Genomic DNA, 15,865 nt, shown 5'->3' on the forward strand with positions numbered 1-15,865 from the left:
CGCGGGCCCCGCAGGTTTGCCTTGTGCAGAATGTCAGGGTCGGAGTCTCACAGTGTGTGGTCTTTTCGCACTGGCTTCTTTCAAAAATGTCAAAATTAATATAAATCCTTTCCAGGGCCACGGAGTTGCCTAAGATGTGAACGTGTCCCTTCCTCTCACGCGTGTTTAAGTCTGTGGCACCAAACTCAGATGAGATGTTTTTCTCAAGGCGTTACTGAGGTTCACTGTGCACTTTAAAAAAAAAAAAAAATTGACACCTGGCTCATTTTCAGGTGGAACCGGTGGTGTCAGGTTCTAACAGTCACCCCCGGGGAGTTCGAGGATGCAGTTTCCACATGAGCCCGTCCCCTCCCGCTGTGGACCAGAACTGGCATTGTTTTTGTTACTTTGTTTTAGAAGAGGAAGTAACAGTAACTCTAGGTGGACTTGGAGCATTCTTAAGCAATAAACGGGGAGGCCAGTGACCAGGCAAGACGACGCACAGGCCACACGTGGAGTGAAGGTCAGCCACGACCTCGCTTCGAGCGCTGCTCACGGTGACCCCGCTGCTTTCCTGTGCAAACTCAGAGGCCGCGGGGGAGGCGGCGCACAGAACCCGGATGCAGAAACACGACCTCGCTGACGCAGCCGATGGTGCGTGGGCCAGACATTCGCTAAGCTCCTAATTGTTCCTGGGCGCTCGCCCAAGGACTGTACCTGGAACGGAGAGAAGGCCCACGTGCCATGGCTGCTCACTTGCCCGTGAGCCACTGCAGCAGAGGGTGAGACGGGCCGGCACAGGGCCCGCGGACATCGCTGGGCCGTCGGGCCCCGAACGGCGCGGGCCAGGGAAGCGCTGCAGAGAAGTGGCTTTCACGAGGCAGCCCGAGGAGCGACAGGGACGTAGCCTAGCAGATGGGGGGTGGGGGGGTGGGGGGGGAGGTACCCAGTGCAGGCACGAAGGAGGCAGCTTTAATCAGGAATTAGCAACAAGCTCACCGCCTGCTCTTTGCTGTCCCCGGAGCTCAGCTGTGAAAAACACAAGCTCGTAGAGATACAATTTCCGAGTGACTTCCAGAAAGGTGTGACCTGTAATCCTGTTAAGGAACAGAGTCTCTGGCGGTGTCTAGGGTACCTTGATTTTTGAGGAAGAGAGGCTTTTCAGGTTGAGCCACACAAAACCGCTGCGTGGGCCGGCGCCGCCGGGCCCAGGCCGGCAGCCTCACAGGGTTTGGCACAGCTCAAGCCCCGCCTGCCGAAGCGCGCGGCTCCTTCCGCCCCGAGCGTGGCCGTGCCGTCGCTGTGGCAGATGCCTAGGAGCACGGGTTGCCCGCGTGGGTCTGGCAGGCTCCTGCCCAGAGGCTGAAGGGGACGCAGCGTGGATTCCACGCCAGCCGTGTTAGAACTGGACGGGCCTCCCACGCTCTGGGCCGTGCCCTCATCGCACGGGTGCTCCGGAGACCCCGAGGGGTCCGGCGCAGCGGCGCCCGGGCCCGTCCCCTCCGGCTGAGCTCTTGCCTTGTCCGCTGGCCACACGCAGCTGCCCGGAGGGCCCCGCCCCAGGCGGACTAGTGCCTGGGAAGAGGTGCTCCCGTGGGCCTTTGAGCAGGTCTGTGCCATGAGCCTCAGCACTTGGCTGCTTTTTGTGAAGAAGAGCTGGAGATAATTACATGGCTGCTGTTGAGAAGGGCCTGGCCTAATGGGGGGCGTGGCCTTGAACGCCAGTGGTCCTGGAGCTGGTAATGTCCACTTCTAAAGCCCCTTCCGGTGGTTTTTGAATTACGCAATTTCTGCCCGTGTGTTGCTACCGGAGCGTGAGTAAGGCCGCTGCAAACCTCAGGTCTGGGATGGCTGCCCTTTGCCCGAGGACGGGCATGTTCAGGGAGGAAGAGAGAAGCTGCTTCAGGGACACTGGCGCCGACGTGGCCTTCGCAGAGGGCGGGATCGAGGACTGACACCTGTTTCCCTTGGTGCTGGGGTTCCAGGGACCTGCGGTGTGTGCCTGGCACCCTGGACCCGACATGATGTGGTCTGGTCCCCTCAGCCATTTCTGGAGGGCTCCACTCGGCACCCCCGCTCCCCAAGGCCTTTCCTCGCCACCTCCCTGTCTCCCCTGGGGGGAGGGCGTGCTGCCCACTGACTCGCCGCGGCCTGTCTTCATCGCTCTTGGCCCCTGAGTCCTCCGTCACTCCCTGTGCCCCGTGTGTCCTCAGGTGTAGGCGCGTCACGGGCGGAATAGGGACACGGCCCCAAGCCGCGAGCTGAGGCGCCCATTCCCGTTTCTGACCTCAGCCTGCCCAGCCGTGTTCCTGGGTCTGTGTGATGCCGCACACCCTTACCGCCTGTCTAACCCGCAGTGACCGGTCCTTCTAACCCGAGAAGAGCGAGCCTTAGCCTGAACTCCGTAACCCCCGAAGGGCGGCATGACCGCCACGGACATTCGAAAGCATTATTTTGTTTGGATCTTACATATTCGCGTGCCCAGCTCCCAGGCATGGCAAGCGATACTGGTTTTGACTTCATGTTAGTAGCATTTTTTATTTCATTGTTTTTTGCATTACATTTTTGAAAACGAGTACATTACCAGTCACGCACTGCTTAACTCCAGAGGCACATTCGGAGAAATACGCCGTTGGGGGATTTCACAGCTGGGCGAACAGGAGCGACTTACGCCAGCCCGCACGGCAGGGCGGCGACAGCCGCTGCTGGGGCTCCCCCGTCGCAGCACGGGCTGCCCCCGGTGTGTTTACATGGGCGGCACCACAGGCCCGGAGCAGCTTAGCTGGACCCAGCAGCTGGCTGGCCTCCCGCACGTGGCGCGAGGGCAGGGCTTGAGCTTTAGCTGGGGAGCCTCCACTTCAAAGACGCGCCGGCTGTCTGGAATAGACACCTTGCGACCAGGGGACCAGATAAAGCCGGGGGTCCCCAACCTCCAGACTGCGGACCCGTCCCCGGGCAGGGCCTGTTCGGAGCTGGGCGCACAGCAGGCGGCGAGCTTGCGTGTAACCCGCTTGAGTCCTCCTGAAACCAGCCCTCCCCCAGTCCTTGGGGACTGTCTTCCACGGCCGGTCCGCAGTGCCACAGAGGTTGGGGACCCCCGAGGTAAAGAGTCAGGCTGCGCCCACGGAGGCTCTTCTGCTGCACACCTTTGTTCATCTCTATGACCGACCACTGGGGCCGCACGGTTTCTCTTCCTGTGCTTTAAATTCCCTCTTACGTTTTAATTCACCAATAACGAGCGGGCCGAGACCCTGGGCTCGCGCCCTGGGCCCGGGAAAAGCAGAGCCCAGGCGCTGCGCTGCACGATCAACTCGTCGTCCTTCCAGGTTCCCAGTGCTTATCCCTGAGGGCACCTGGCAATCACGGTGAAAACCTCCCAGGCCGGTCCTGCTGTCAGGGGCTCAGAAGGGGGAGCGCGCCTGCCCTGGGGCGCGCCCTGGGCAGCTCCCGCCGGTGGCGTCGCTGTGCGCGGGCTGAGCCGGCCCAGGACATTGATGCGTTGCCCTGTGACGTTGCGACAGGAGCACGTTAGACACGACAGCATCACAACATCACTGCAGTGGGATGCGACACCGTTACAGTGTTACAACGTCGCATCACAGCGTTATGACGTCACAACATCATGGCATCACCATGGTACGGACGTCCTAACATGACGGCAAGACTACACATGACGTCACAACATTACGACGCGACTACCTTACGACATCACAGCATTACGACATGACTGCGCTACGACGCTACAGCGCTACGGCAACATTACGTGACGGACGTCACTACATTATGACAGCACCCCACGGCAACAGCCCCACGTGACGACAGCCCCACGTTACCCTGCGGCAGCACTGACGTCACGCCGCACGCCATCCCTCGGCGACCTCCCGGAAGTGCAGCCGCCCCGCCGTCGTGGGTTGTGGCTTCGGCCCAGGGGTGCGCGCGGGTCCCGCGGGGCGAGATGACGTTGCAGGACGCTGGGACGGCGCCGGGGCCGCCCTCCGCGGCGCTCACTAACGCCTGCCCTCCGTTCCCGACAGTGACCCAGGGCCGCGGCCTCCTGGAGAGCGTCCAGCGGTTCTCCCTGCTGCCCACCTACCTGCCGGTGACCTATCGCGTGCACGGCGCCGACGCGTCTTTCTTCCTGAAGGAGGCCAACCAGGACGTGATGCGCAACGCCAGCCTGCAGTCCCGCGTGGAGTCCTTCCTCATCCACCGGGCCCGGCGGCCGCCCGTGCTCAGTGCCAGCTACGGCCCCTTCTCGGCGCGGCAGGCGGTGCCCCAGGACCTGCTGCTGCCGGCCGGCTCCCTGGGTGCCCCTGGCGCGCCCGCGCTTGGCTGGGTGCTGAAGGCCCACGTGCTGCGTGACCACATCTACCCGTCCCGGCCCACCGTACAGGTCCTGTTCCACATCGTGGGCCGCGACTGGGCCGAGCGCAGCCCCGCGGAGCAGCTGCCCTGCTTGCGCGTCTTCGCCTTCCGGGAGACCCGGGTGGTGCGCGGCGGCTGCCGGCTGCGCGGCGAGCTGGCGCTGTGCGTGGCCGAGCTGCGGCTGCTGGCCAGCTGGTTCAGCGCCCCCGCAGTGGTGGCCGGCCGGCGGAGGCCCGTGGACCCGGCCGAGGGCAGCGCCGTGGAGCTGTACTACGCCGTGCACGCGGGCGACGAGCGCGGAGACTGCGCCCGGGGGGTGTCGCGCGCCGGCGGCGGCGGCGGCAGCGGGGCGCGCACAGGCACTGGCGACGCGGACGAGGCGGGGCCCCCACTGCAGAGGATTGGGAGCGTGTTCCTCCACCAGGCGCACAACCGGCCGCCGCTGCGGGAGCTGCGTTTGGACGACAACGTGGCCATCCACTACCTGCCGCAGACGGCGCGCCGGGGCGACGTGCTCACCTTCCCCGTGTCCGTCTCCAGGAACTGCACAGAGGACCACTTCACCTTGAGGTGAGTCCCTTCGGGAGTCTGCTCCCACTGGGGCAGGCGCGCGTGTCCGGTGGGCTGTGGGCATGCCCGCCGGCTGATAATTGCCCTGTGCTCCCCGGCCTCGCTCCTCATTGCAGATGCCGAGCGGTGCGGCCCGTCCGGGTGGGGCGTGGGGCGTTGAAGGTGTCTGTGACTCGACTGTCTAGGCTGCCGCACGGCAGCCGGGGGACGCGGACATGACGCCTCTGGCGAGGCCTGGGGTGCCCCGGGGCCCGGGACAGGCAGGCTAATGTGCCAGCGGGGCCCTTGCATGGCCGGAGTCCAGTGGCCGACAGGCGACCCACCGAGTGTGGTGCGGGAGGGAGGATCGGCTCTGGTCTCAGCGTCCAGTCCGAGCCCATGCGCCCAAGTCCAGGACGCGCCAACCCCGGTGACACTTGCACTTCTCTCAGGAATTCGCGCCGCGGGTGACACAGGAGTACGAATGTGTCAGCTGCTGCAGCTGGAGTGTTGAGGGCCGCACGTGGGAATGAGCCCGGGACCTGGTGTTTAACGGGGAGGCCCTGCAGCTCAGAGGAAATTATGCGTTACTTCTGTTTCTTTGGAATTTGGAATGTGAAAGATGCTATTTGCCTTGGCCTCATTACATTCTCTTTAAGTCCATATTTGAAGCCCAGGCAGGTTGGATTACTGCAGCCATTTGGCAGAACTGTTTGGGTCACGAAGCCCGTGGTGCCGTAACTCAGCAGCTTGGTCTGAAGGGCCCGTGGTGACGTTCGTGTCCTGACCCGTGGGACCAGGGGTGCTGGGGACACGGCAGGCTTACTGCGTGGCTTTCAGAGTCCGCCCCACCGCGACAGGTGTTGCTGGCCCTCTCCGCCGAGCCCAGTGCGCGTCTTTGTTCTCATCGGGGCGCCGCGAGCTCGGACAGGCACCCTTCCCCTGCTCGTGCGCCCTGCACGTCGAGGTCTGTGGCTGTGACTGAGGGCGCGGAGCCGCCTTTTCGCCCGGCTGTGCTGGCTGGACGCGGCTCGTGCTGGGCGGGGAGTGCCCTGGTGTGGGTGCGGAGGGCACCGGGGGCCGAGCCCAGGCGTGTAGGGTGGAGAACGGGTCTGTGGCCGGTGGCCTCCTCGTGCCCCTTTATCCCTTGGACGTCTAGCCTCGATCAGCGGGCCGTGGGCCTCTGCTAGGTCTGCTGGCTTCGGGCTTCGCGTTGCCAGTGTCCGTGGTCTTACAGAATGTCCTTTGTGGGGGTCAAAGCTCATGAAGAGGAGCAACTGCTGATAGGAAGTGAAGTTTGAATGAGGGTGTTTCCTTCTTACGGGGTCTCTGCTCTTTGATGCTCACCTTGCCGCCTCCCGGCTGGGCCCTTCGATTTCCACGAAGCCCGAGGCTTTCGCTCTGCCGAGCTGACCCCACAGTTGCCTCCCGCAAGTCGTGTCTGTGTGTGTGTGTGTGTTGCTAACGTCGCCAAGTGCTTTGTGTCTGACAGCCGTCTGATGCACCCGGGGGTGCCCCTCAGAGCCTCGAGGGCAGCTCTGTCACTGGCAGGCCGAGGCAAAGCCGGGAGACGAACTCGCTGGGCCCCATAATGCAAGGGGTCCCACTGTGTTGTGAATTCAGAAACAAACGCAGGCGAAGCCTTTAGACGTGAAACTGGAACGTTTTGAGTATATAGCAAAACTTTATTTGCTCAGAGTCCACTTAGACATTTGTGGAGAAGAAAAATTTGTTTCCAGTTTAGACGCTAGTAAGCGTTCCCGGAGTGTGTCTAGCTGGGTGGGGCGGTGCACCCCGCTTCTTTGGAAGCTGGCACTGGCAACTCACTCCCCGCATTGATAAAGGCGGCTCATTGCGCAGGGGGGCAGGGCTTATCTGTTTGTGAAAACAGCTGGCGGCAAACCTGGCTCCTGCAACATGATTAGCCTTTAGCCTGGATTCTCGTAATTAGAAAATAATAAAACCGTGGATCTTTTTTAATGGAGTCAGCGCGACACTAATGGAGCACAGCTTCCCGGTTCTGGCGAGGGTGGGCGGCCGCTGCAGCTGCCCTCTGCCGGGAGCGCTCCCCCAGGGCCCGCCCTGCCCCGGCCCCTCCGGCCCCTCAGTGCCTCCCTCCGAGCGCGACCTGAGTCTCCCAACGCCGCCTGCGACGGGGAGAGCGCTGCCCAGGGGCGGCTCCCACTTGACCTCGAGACTGGCCCTGCCTCGGGCCCTTCCCCATCGTGGCCGGCCCCCTCCCCCCTTCTCCCGCCCCCGCCGCCCCCCTCCCAACTTCTGGGCCTGCAACCGCGGGGCAACCCCACGGCCCGCACAGGGGCCGCACGCTGTGGTGGATGCTGTCCGCGAGGGCGGTTTAAAAGCCCTGCCCTGCGTGTGCACACGGGTGTGCACACGGGTGTGCACACGTGCGCACGAACCTTCGAGGAGGAAACGCAGACGGGGCTGTTGTCATCTTCCAAACGCGCTCCCGCGGGCCGCGTCCTCCGGAGCAGCCCCCACGGAAGGAGAGGCGCAGCGCTTCCACGCCTCGCCCACCGGCAAGCGGCTTTTAGCTTCCTGAAGTGTTTTCCTTCGAGGGAGCTGCTGAACCCCCGGGCCCGTGGGGCTTTCTTCCTGGTCCTGCTCCTTCCCCCGCAGAGAGCCCGTTCCAGGGGCCCCGCCCGCAGCCCCTGTCACCCAGCGGAAGCAAAGGCCAAGGCCCGCAGCTCTTCCGCAGCCTCTCTGTCCCCACTGTTACACAGGCGCTCAGCTTGCCCCGTGCGCGTGTGAGGCGGGGCCCAGGGCTTGCGGCTCCCCGCTCCCCAGCCCCCGCAGGACAGGTGGGCAGGGGCAGGGCAGCACCCGCCCGGGCAGCATCCTCCCGGGCAGCGCTGCCCTGCAAGCCAGGGAGAGCCTTGCATGGATGAGTGAGTGGGCGGCGAGTGGGCAGGGTAGTCGCAGGCGTGCACGCTCCAGGGAGGCCGCCATGCGTGAGTGCCCAGTGCGCGTGGCTTTGTGAAGAACGCGGCACCTAGCGCTGCGGCCGGCCCGAAGGCCGTCTCTGAATAAGGGTCCCTGAACCTCAGCCCTCCTGACACCTGGGACCGGGTCGCGCCGTGTGTTCTCTGGGGATGCGCCGTCTCAGTCTTGCAGGGCGTTCAGCAGCACGCGGGCCTCTCCCTGCTGCAGGCAGCCGGCCCTGGCGGGGAGGCTGTTCCCAGCAGCGGTGTCCAGGGCTGCCGGCCCCCAGAGAGGCAGGGAGGGGCTGCCCCCCAGCCCTGCGGCTTCTCCTCCAGGGGGCCCAGCCCGTCCCACAGACAGCAGCCGGAGGCCGGGCGCTTTGCCACGGAATGCAGGGACTGACTTTTTTACCCCCCGACTGCTGGACGGCCCTCCTGGGGGGCAGCAGGAGCAGCGTGCAGACTTCATGCCACGGGAGCCCGTCCCCCGGCTGTGGTCGGTGGGACCAGGGGTTGGGACCGACAGAAGCCGACAAAATGCAGACCCCACGAAGCATCTGACCCTCGACACGCCAGCCCCCGGGGCGGCTCTCGGGGCAGGTGGCCGCAGCCCAGTCCACCGGGCCTCGTCTGCCGCAGGGGACAGGACAGCACGCGGGGGGCGGGGCGGAGGCTCTGGTGCAGGGTGGCAGGCTGCTCCCTGCCGCTCCCAGCGCGGCGCATTGGCGGAACACCCGAGCTGCTGCGTGCGCCTCTCCGGAGGCCCGTGCGCCCTGGGGGCGGGGGCGGCCCGCCCCTGTCCCACTCTGCCCCTGCGGCGTTGCTCCGTCACCCCGGTGACTTGGGCTTGGGTCTTCCTTCACAGTCCGCACTCAGCTCGCCCTTCTCCTCACTGGTGCCCTGGCTTCTTCCCGGGAGGCGCGACGTTCGCGTCCGCTTTCTGGGAACGGAGGTGGTGACCCTGAGCCACAGGCCCTGGATTCCTCGGGGCTGGTCGGTCGGCACGCACGCCTGCCAGACCCCGTGGCCTGGCCTCCGGGGCCCCTCCCGCCCCTTCATCCTGGACTCACAGGCCTCAGCAAAGCCTGGGCTTTGACCTAAGCCCAGGCACCGTCTTCTCCCTTGCTGAAAATTGTTCCTCCTCTGAAGACTGAGAGAGCACTGTGAAATAAATGCAGCGCGAATCAGTCTCTGAAATAGCTATTATTTTTTTAGAGCTGAATTTCATTTGGTAAGAAAATGGTTATAATGGAAACCTGCTCCGCTCTGCTATATACCATAATATTGCAGAAGGCATTTACCATAATTTACGAAAAGGCATTTCTGTTCTTACGACTAATTGCACGGAATTGAACAGAGAGGAACGTGCTGTTTTGTTTTCACCTACCTTCGTTTCACCGGCAGAGGAAGAAAATGTGGCTGTTTCTCGTGTCACAAAACAGCTTTCCAAGCTGCGGAGTCCCGGGCGCCCCGTGGGTGCGGGGCCAGCACGAGCGCTCACTTGCCTGGGAGAGTTCGCGGTCGTTGGAGTGTGAGGAGGTGACCTGCACGTCCTGTCACACGTTTTGGGGAGTTTTCTGTTGACAGGCAGCGCAACACAGCAGTTCTGGGGGGCGGGGCTTCTCGATGAGAAGGCGCATCTGTCTGTCTGTCGCCCCAGACCCGATGGCCTAAACAGCTGTTCAGCCTGTTGGTTACTCTCCGCGTCAGCTGCTTGGGCACGGCCCTGCCGGAGTCCGAGCTGCGGTGGCGGCTCCCAAGCTGCCCCGTGCAGACCGTGGGCCGCTCCGTCCCTCCCGGCCGCTCTGCCTCCGTCCCCTGTGGCCGGGGCGAGCTTCTCCCAGCGGGGGCTCAGTGCAGTCGCTCATGGGGCAGAGCGGCTGGCTCCCGCAGACAAGGGTTTCCGGGAACCAGGCTGAAGCTGGAGCCCCGTGGGAGGGAGCTACCGGAGCCGCGGAAGCCAGCGCACCCCGCCCCCCACTCCGCACTCCGCGGGCAACCCCATTCCCGAGGGCAGCGGGCAGCGGGAACTTGGCTTGCCTTGTGGTGGGAGGAGTAGTGACAACTTTGCGGCCACAGTCACGTCCTGTCCCTGTCGATGTTCGTCAGGCCGGGAGACGGGCTTGTGGGGCTGGCGCTTCCAGGACGCAAAGGCTGGAACTAAGGCGTGACATAGAGCCCTGGGCTAAACCCCAAGTCACTCGGGAGCTTCCCCGGCAGTACCGCCGCGGGCCGAGCTCCTCTGGGCTGGTCGGCCGGTTCGCGGCTGCGGCTCGGAGCCCAGCCGTGTGCTGGGTGCAGAGAGGGGGCGTCCTGGCCACGCCTGAAGGCGCAGGGGAGACCCGCGGCCCAGCCGCCTCTCGATAAGCTCAGGGTGCAGCATGTCCCTGGTGACCTGTGCCGGCCACCCAGCTGCCGAGTTCCTCGTGTCCCCGCTCTGGCCCCCACGGGTTTCCCACCCACCGTCGCTTTCCATGGCCGCGGCCCAGTGCTGAAAGCGAGGGAAAGGTGAATGGCCCGCGGCGCCCGCCATTCACTCAGTCATGCGGTTTTACAGGCCTCGTGGGTTGGGCCCTGGGAGGTCCTGCTTGCTGCGGTGACGGTGACCTCGAGCATTTACCTGTGAGACTGTTTGCCCGGTGGTGTGGGGCCTCCAGACCCTGTTGACTTTCCTGGCCCCTGTCCGCGTGGGCCGTGGGGACACTCTGCCCGTCCTTTGTTGCCCGGGCCGTGGAAGCCAGGCCTGGGCGGCGCTGGGGACCCTTGGAGCGGGGTCCGTGCCTCCTGCCGGCCGGGCGGCCGGCCCACAGTCTGCAGAGGAGCGGGCGGAGAAGCTGGAGCGCGGGACGCTGGAACCGCAGGGCGGCTGCTTTGCCTGGACGCAGGCGTGCGGACGCAGAGAGCCCCGCCCCCCGCCGCCGCCTCCCCGTGTGCGTGCCCCTGTCGCAAGGCCGCGCGGCCCCCCACCCCCCGCCAGAGGCTGCACACAGCCCCCCTTCCAGAAATGGCCCTGCAGGACGACGCTGATTTTGGTCCAGCGGCGGCAGCTTTCCGGTCCATCACAGGCGCCGTGGCCCCAAGGTTACCCGAGGCAGCTCGGGGTCGCCGAGTCAGCGGTCGTGTCCTCGTGCGACGTGAGCGCCCAGAGGTCCCCCAGCAGGGACGGCGTGGCCGAGGACGTCCGCAAAGCGGGGCAGCAGGGTCCGGCTTACTGATGTGCTTGCGTTTTTCAGAAGCCCCGTCTGATTTCGGCGCCGCCGCCCTCATTTCCCGCAGGTTCACACGCTCTCCTCTGTCCGCGGCCCGGCCCCCCGAGTCCTGGAGCAGCTCCGAGCCAGGCAGGGCGGAGCGCTCACGCCGCCGCCTTCTGCCGCAAGAAGCGGGCGGGGAACTCCCTTTGTGGGGGTCCAGCAGCCCCCTCCCGGGGCCTCTTCAAAGTGCAGAGTGGACGCCACAGGGGCACCGGGCCCAGAGGCCGGCTGCGGGGCAGGCGAGCGGGGACCCAGAGCAGGCTCACGGTCCACCTGGGCCCCCGGAGCAGGGACTCGGGCCACCTCAGGGGCTGTGTCCCGCTGACCTCTCACGCTGGACGCAGCCAGCCTCAGCGCTGCGCCCGGGTGGCCCCCGGATTCCCAGGGCTGGAGAGAGCGAACACGCTCTGCCTTCCCTAGTTGCGGCTGCGGCCGCTCAGCGGGAGGCTCGGGAGGGGCCGCGTGGGCGGGCTCTGGGGCAGTGCGGCGTGGGCACTGACGCGTGCGCGCGGGCAGGCGTCACCCCTGGGAAGGGGGAGCGCCCGGGGGGAGGAGACCAGGACGGCGAGCGCGGGGATGCAGGCCGGGGGGTGGGCGTCCCTGTCCGGCCCCCCGAGCTGGTTTCTGCGGGAGCGATAGTCTGCGGGAGCACGCCCCCCCCCCCCCCCCCCCGCCCCGGTCCGTCTTGCCGTGACGGAGGTGACGCTTGAGGCCCCTCAGGGCGGACCGGTTCCGGCAGAAAGTGCGCGGCCCGCGAGGCCTGCAGCCCTTCACAGGAAGCCGCTGCCGGGGCACAGGCATCTCTGCGCACGGAGCTGGCAGGGGCGCTCGGGCCACGCCGCTCGGGCCACACCGCTCGGGCCACGCTGCTCGGGCTGGAGCCGCCGTGGTCTCGGGCCAGGCCCTCGAGCCCGCCCGGCACGGAACCCAGGGACCGGACACTGGGTCCTGAGGTCTGTGTGCCAAGTGCATCAGAGGGTGGTGACCCATCCACCTGCGGGTTCTTCGTGGGAGTAGCCCTGGAAAATCTCTCGGAAACGACCTTCCCAGTGTATTAACGAGTCGTTCCGCTCATAAAAACCCAAGAGGCCAGATCCACAAATTCATTTCGACTTTAAATTTTAGGGAAGAGCATGGGCTTGAATACGACGTAACTCACTGAGAAAGGACGGCCGAGTCCCTTGCACGGGGGGGGGGGGGCCGGGGGAGCGGGGGACAGACCTGACCAAAGAGGGCGCTTTCAGCAAAGCAGCAGGCGGCGCAGGGCGCGGGGGTTTACGCGGGGCAGGCAGCTACCCGACAGCACAGCCCCCGGGGGTCTGCGTGCGCGGCCGGGGCGGGGCGCGGCGGGGGCCGCTGTGTGCTGCGGGGGCCCGGTCCACGTGCGTGGCCGGGACATGGGTTGGACCCGCGTTCGCCCTGGACGCCAGCGCAGCCTTCGGTTGTCCAGGAGCGGAGGCAAACGCTCGCGCTGAATAAGAGGAGGTCAGGCGGCCTCCGACGGCCGGTCAGCCGGCTGCCGGGGGCCTGGCCGCACGGCTCCGGCGGGCTCCTCCTGCGTGTGTGTGACTGTCACCTCTGTCTACCTCAGTGAATTACGAGGGCGCTGCCGTCAAACGGAGACAGAGCACTTGTCTTTTGATGGATGGTTTCAATTTGAGCTCTTGCTGGAGTGAAGATGTGAGAGGCGGGAAGGCGTTTGCAGGGGGCGGAGTGGTCCTGTGACCTGAGGCGCGGGGGCCACCGCGAGGGGGCGGCGCCAGGCCCCCTTCCCGGCCTTTCCTTCCAGGCTGCGCACCCGCCTCCCAGTCTCCCTCCGCCTCTCGGGTCGCGGGTGTGAGCTGGGGACCCGCCGCTCCGGGGGCGCTGGCCGACGGGCCGGGGCGGCCATCAGAGGCAGAGCGCGCGCTGCCCGGACGCTGCAGGCGACTCCGGGCCGTTTCAGGGCGCTGTGTCGGGGTGCCACTCCCTGTGAGCGCCTTTCCAGAGACAGGACACTCAGCTGTCAAATGAAGTGTCCCTTAAAAAAAACTCCTTACGAGTTTTACGTCCGGAGGACGACGGTGCCTGCGACCCGGTTTGCGCCCAGGAAGGTTGTTCGCGCGTTTCTGTCTCACCTGCTAATCCAGCTTTTGAACCGGCCGCCAGGGGACGCTCGGGTGTGACACCCCCCCACAGGCACACACAGCGCTCGTGATGGGGGCGGGAAGAGAGTTAAGTTCTGCAAATGGGATTAAGGACATACCTTTCCTTTCAGAAGTTAATTGAGTTTAAATGAAGGCAATTTGGCTGATGTTAAAAAATCAAATGGGTGGTGGTTAACCCAAGACAAATGAATGCCCTAGGAGTAGGAACACTTGGAAAATTAGCTAAATGGAGGGCAATTGGCCAAGTGTCCCCATGTTTGATTAGGTGACACGTCCTTTATTGGCAGGGACACCCCTGCGCAGTCCCCACGGAGTCCCCTGCGCAGCGCAGTGGGCCTCGTCCCCGGCGGGGCGCCCCGCTCCTGAGCGAGCCTCCGCAGGGCCGTGGGGGTCCGTGCGGGTGTGCGCGCAGGGGCGTCCGTGGGCCGGCCTTCCCGGGGACGCCGGGGCCGTCGCTGTGCTGTGTCCAGCCGCCTCAGGTGGCCCACGGCCTGGGTCAGCCGAGGACGGGGCGGGGGGGCGCCTCAGCGAGCGTGTAGGCCCCTGAGGGCCGGCCCAGCCCGCGCCCCGGTGGAGGCTGGCGTTGTGTCAGCCTTTGTAGCTCCTCTGGCCCGGGATGCGAAAAGCCGCGTGTTTTCAGGGAATCGGCACCGGCGTTCTCACCCTTTGCCGGTTCAGGGTCTAGGGGGCTGAAGAAAGACTCCCTAAAACACACTCCACTGTTCGTTCACAGCAATTTCCGGGTGAAAGCCAGGGACCTGGGGGTGAGAATTCTGTCCTCGCCACACGTCACCTGTTTCCCCGTCGCAGTCGGCGCTCCGGGGAGTCTTGCAGAGACAGTTCATCTGTCAGGCTCCGCTGCCCCCGCACACGCCCTGGGCGGGTGTCGCTGGCACGCAGGGCCCTGGCCTTCAGAGTGTTGTGGGAGTTGATTGGTGGGGCTGGAAGCTGGGCTCTTGCCATGAGCGGCTCTGCACGCGGCCTCTACATCGTTGGCGTTGCCGGGGGAGAGCGGCATGAAACGTACAAGTGCTCGCCGGTGGGAAAGAGGCGTTCCGGGTGCGCGTGCGATCGGCTTCCCCCCCTCCCCCCGCCGCTCGCTCTGTCCAACAAGCGCTGACCGCGGTAGAGGGTTCAGTTCTCCACACACAGGTCTGGAGCTTTGTCCCTGCTTCCTGGGCAGCGACCTTCAAGCCCTTGGGATGTGCTGCCAGGGGAGGCCCCGGGCCACGGGGCCCTGCTGGGCAGTGTGTGCCACCGTGGCTCTGGTGGAGGCCTTGGTCCCCACGATGGCAGCTTCATCTTTAGTGCCACTGGAGACCAAGGCCGGCCGTGCTGGGGGTCGTGGTGCCCACTGGACCCGCTGCAGTAACAGTCCTGGGCACAGGCTCCAAGCGGGCGGCGCTGGCCAGCAGAGCTCTGCACACAGCCGCCACGCGTGGCCCTCCCGCGGGCGGAGTCCTTCTCCCCGCCCTCCCCGGGGCCCCCGGGCCCTGCCGCACCCTGCACTCTGCCCCGCCCCTCCCTGGGGGACCGGAGCAGAGCCCTGTGAGCTCTCCTGGTGGAGCTGCAGCAGCACCTGGGTGCTCGTGGGTAACCCGTTCCGGAACCGTCACGAGTGCCAAGGCCGACGAGCCCCGAGCGATGAAGCCTTTTCTCCCGCGGGGGCGGCAGCCTGGCCCTTCCAAGTCCCAGCGAGTGTGACGAGTCCCGAGCCCCCGCTGGGCGCCGGAACACTTTTTTCTCGTCAAACTGTGGTGCGTACAGGGTGTGACGAGTTCTGACGCCACCGAGCACCGAGGCACGGCTCTGCTGCTGGGGGACCGTGGGGGCTGCGGGGCTGCAGGTGCGCGCGCTGGCGACCGAGAGGCCGGGTCGGCCTTTCTCCGTGGACGGGGCGGGCCGGGCAGCCAGCAGGCGGGCGCTGCCGCCGCTCTTCCCGCCCCGCGGACGGGCGCCTGCCCTGACGCAGTTGCACCTCGGGGTCACTCGATGCAACAGGTCTTTGTAGAGGGCGCCCCGTTGGGTGGCGGGAGCAACCTGCCGTCTGAAGGGAGCATCTCCCGTCTCCCGAGGCCAGCGCTGCTCGGGTTAGCGCGGTTTTCGGAGGAAGGCGCGCATGCGTGTTGCTCAGGGTGAGTGTGTGGGTGGGGCCTTCGCGCGTGCCGGGGCGGCGCCGGGACACGTGGCGCTCGCTGGCAGCCCGTGAGCCTGGGGCGGGGGGGGCGAGGGCCGTTAGGTCTCAGGCCTGGCGTCCAAGGCCCGAGGCCGGGCCGGTCCGGCGCCTGACGGATTCCAGGCACCTTGGCTCCCTGGCTCGGCTGACGGCAGCGACCGCGGCGACCGCGGCCAGGCCTGGAGAAGGTGACGGCGGGGCTGCTCTGATTCCAAAACGCAAACCCCCACGTGGCTGAGGTCAGCGGGCCCGGCAGTCGCAGCGACGGGGCCGCCACGTTTGGGTCACGGGGGTGGGGTCGCTGGTGTAAGCCTGCGGTTTCCCCTCTACCTCCCCCACCCCCCAAGTTCTTTTTTTTAAACACATTATTTATTTTTCCTGTTATTTTTCCTCGTACTCTCCATTGTATCTTTGCCTCCCCCCAATTTAAATGGAATCCCAGGCTGCCCACTTCTA

At 65.6% G+C, this 15,865-nt stretch overlaps 1 protein-coding gene across 1 annotated transcript in view; it reads left to right on the top strand.

Moving 5' to 3' along the window:
• The window catches only part of TMEM132D (transmembrane protein 132D), a 162,310-nt gene that overhangs the window by 64,809 nt on the left and 81,636 nt on the right, over positions 1-15,865 (top strand). The window contains exon 3 of the mRNA XM_054594006.1: positions 4,014-4,914. Within this exon, the coding sequence (XP_054449981.1) occupies positions 4,014-4,914 (901 nt within the window). The remainder of the gene's footprint in view (positions 1-4,013; positions 4,915-15,865) is intronic.

Source organism: Pteronotus mesoamericanus, unplaced genomic scaffold, assembly GCF_021234165.1.
Source record: "Pteronotus mesoamericanus isolate MK-2021 breed Mesoamerican mustached bat unplaced genomic scaffold, CSHL_Meso_final scaffold_507, whole genome shotgun sequence".
Taxonomy (NCBI): domain Eukaryota; kingdom Metazoa; phylum Chordata; class Mammalia; order Chiroptera; family Mormoopidae; genus Pteronotus; species Pteronotus mesoamericanus.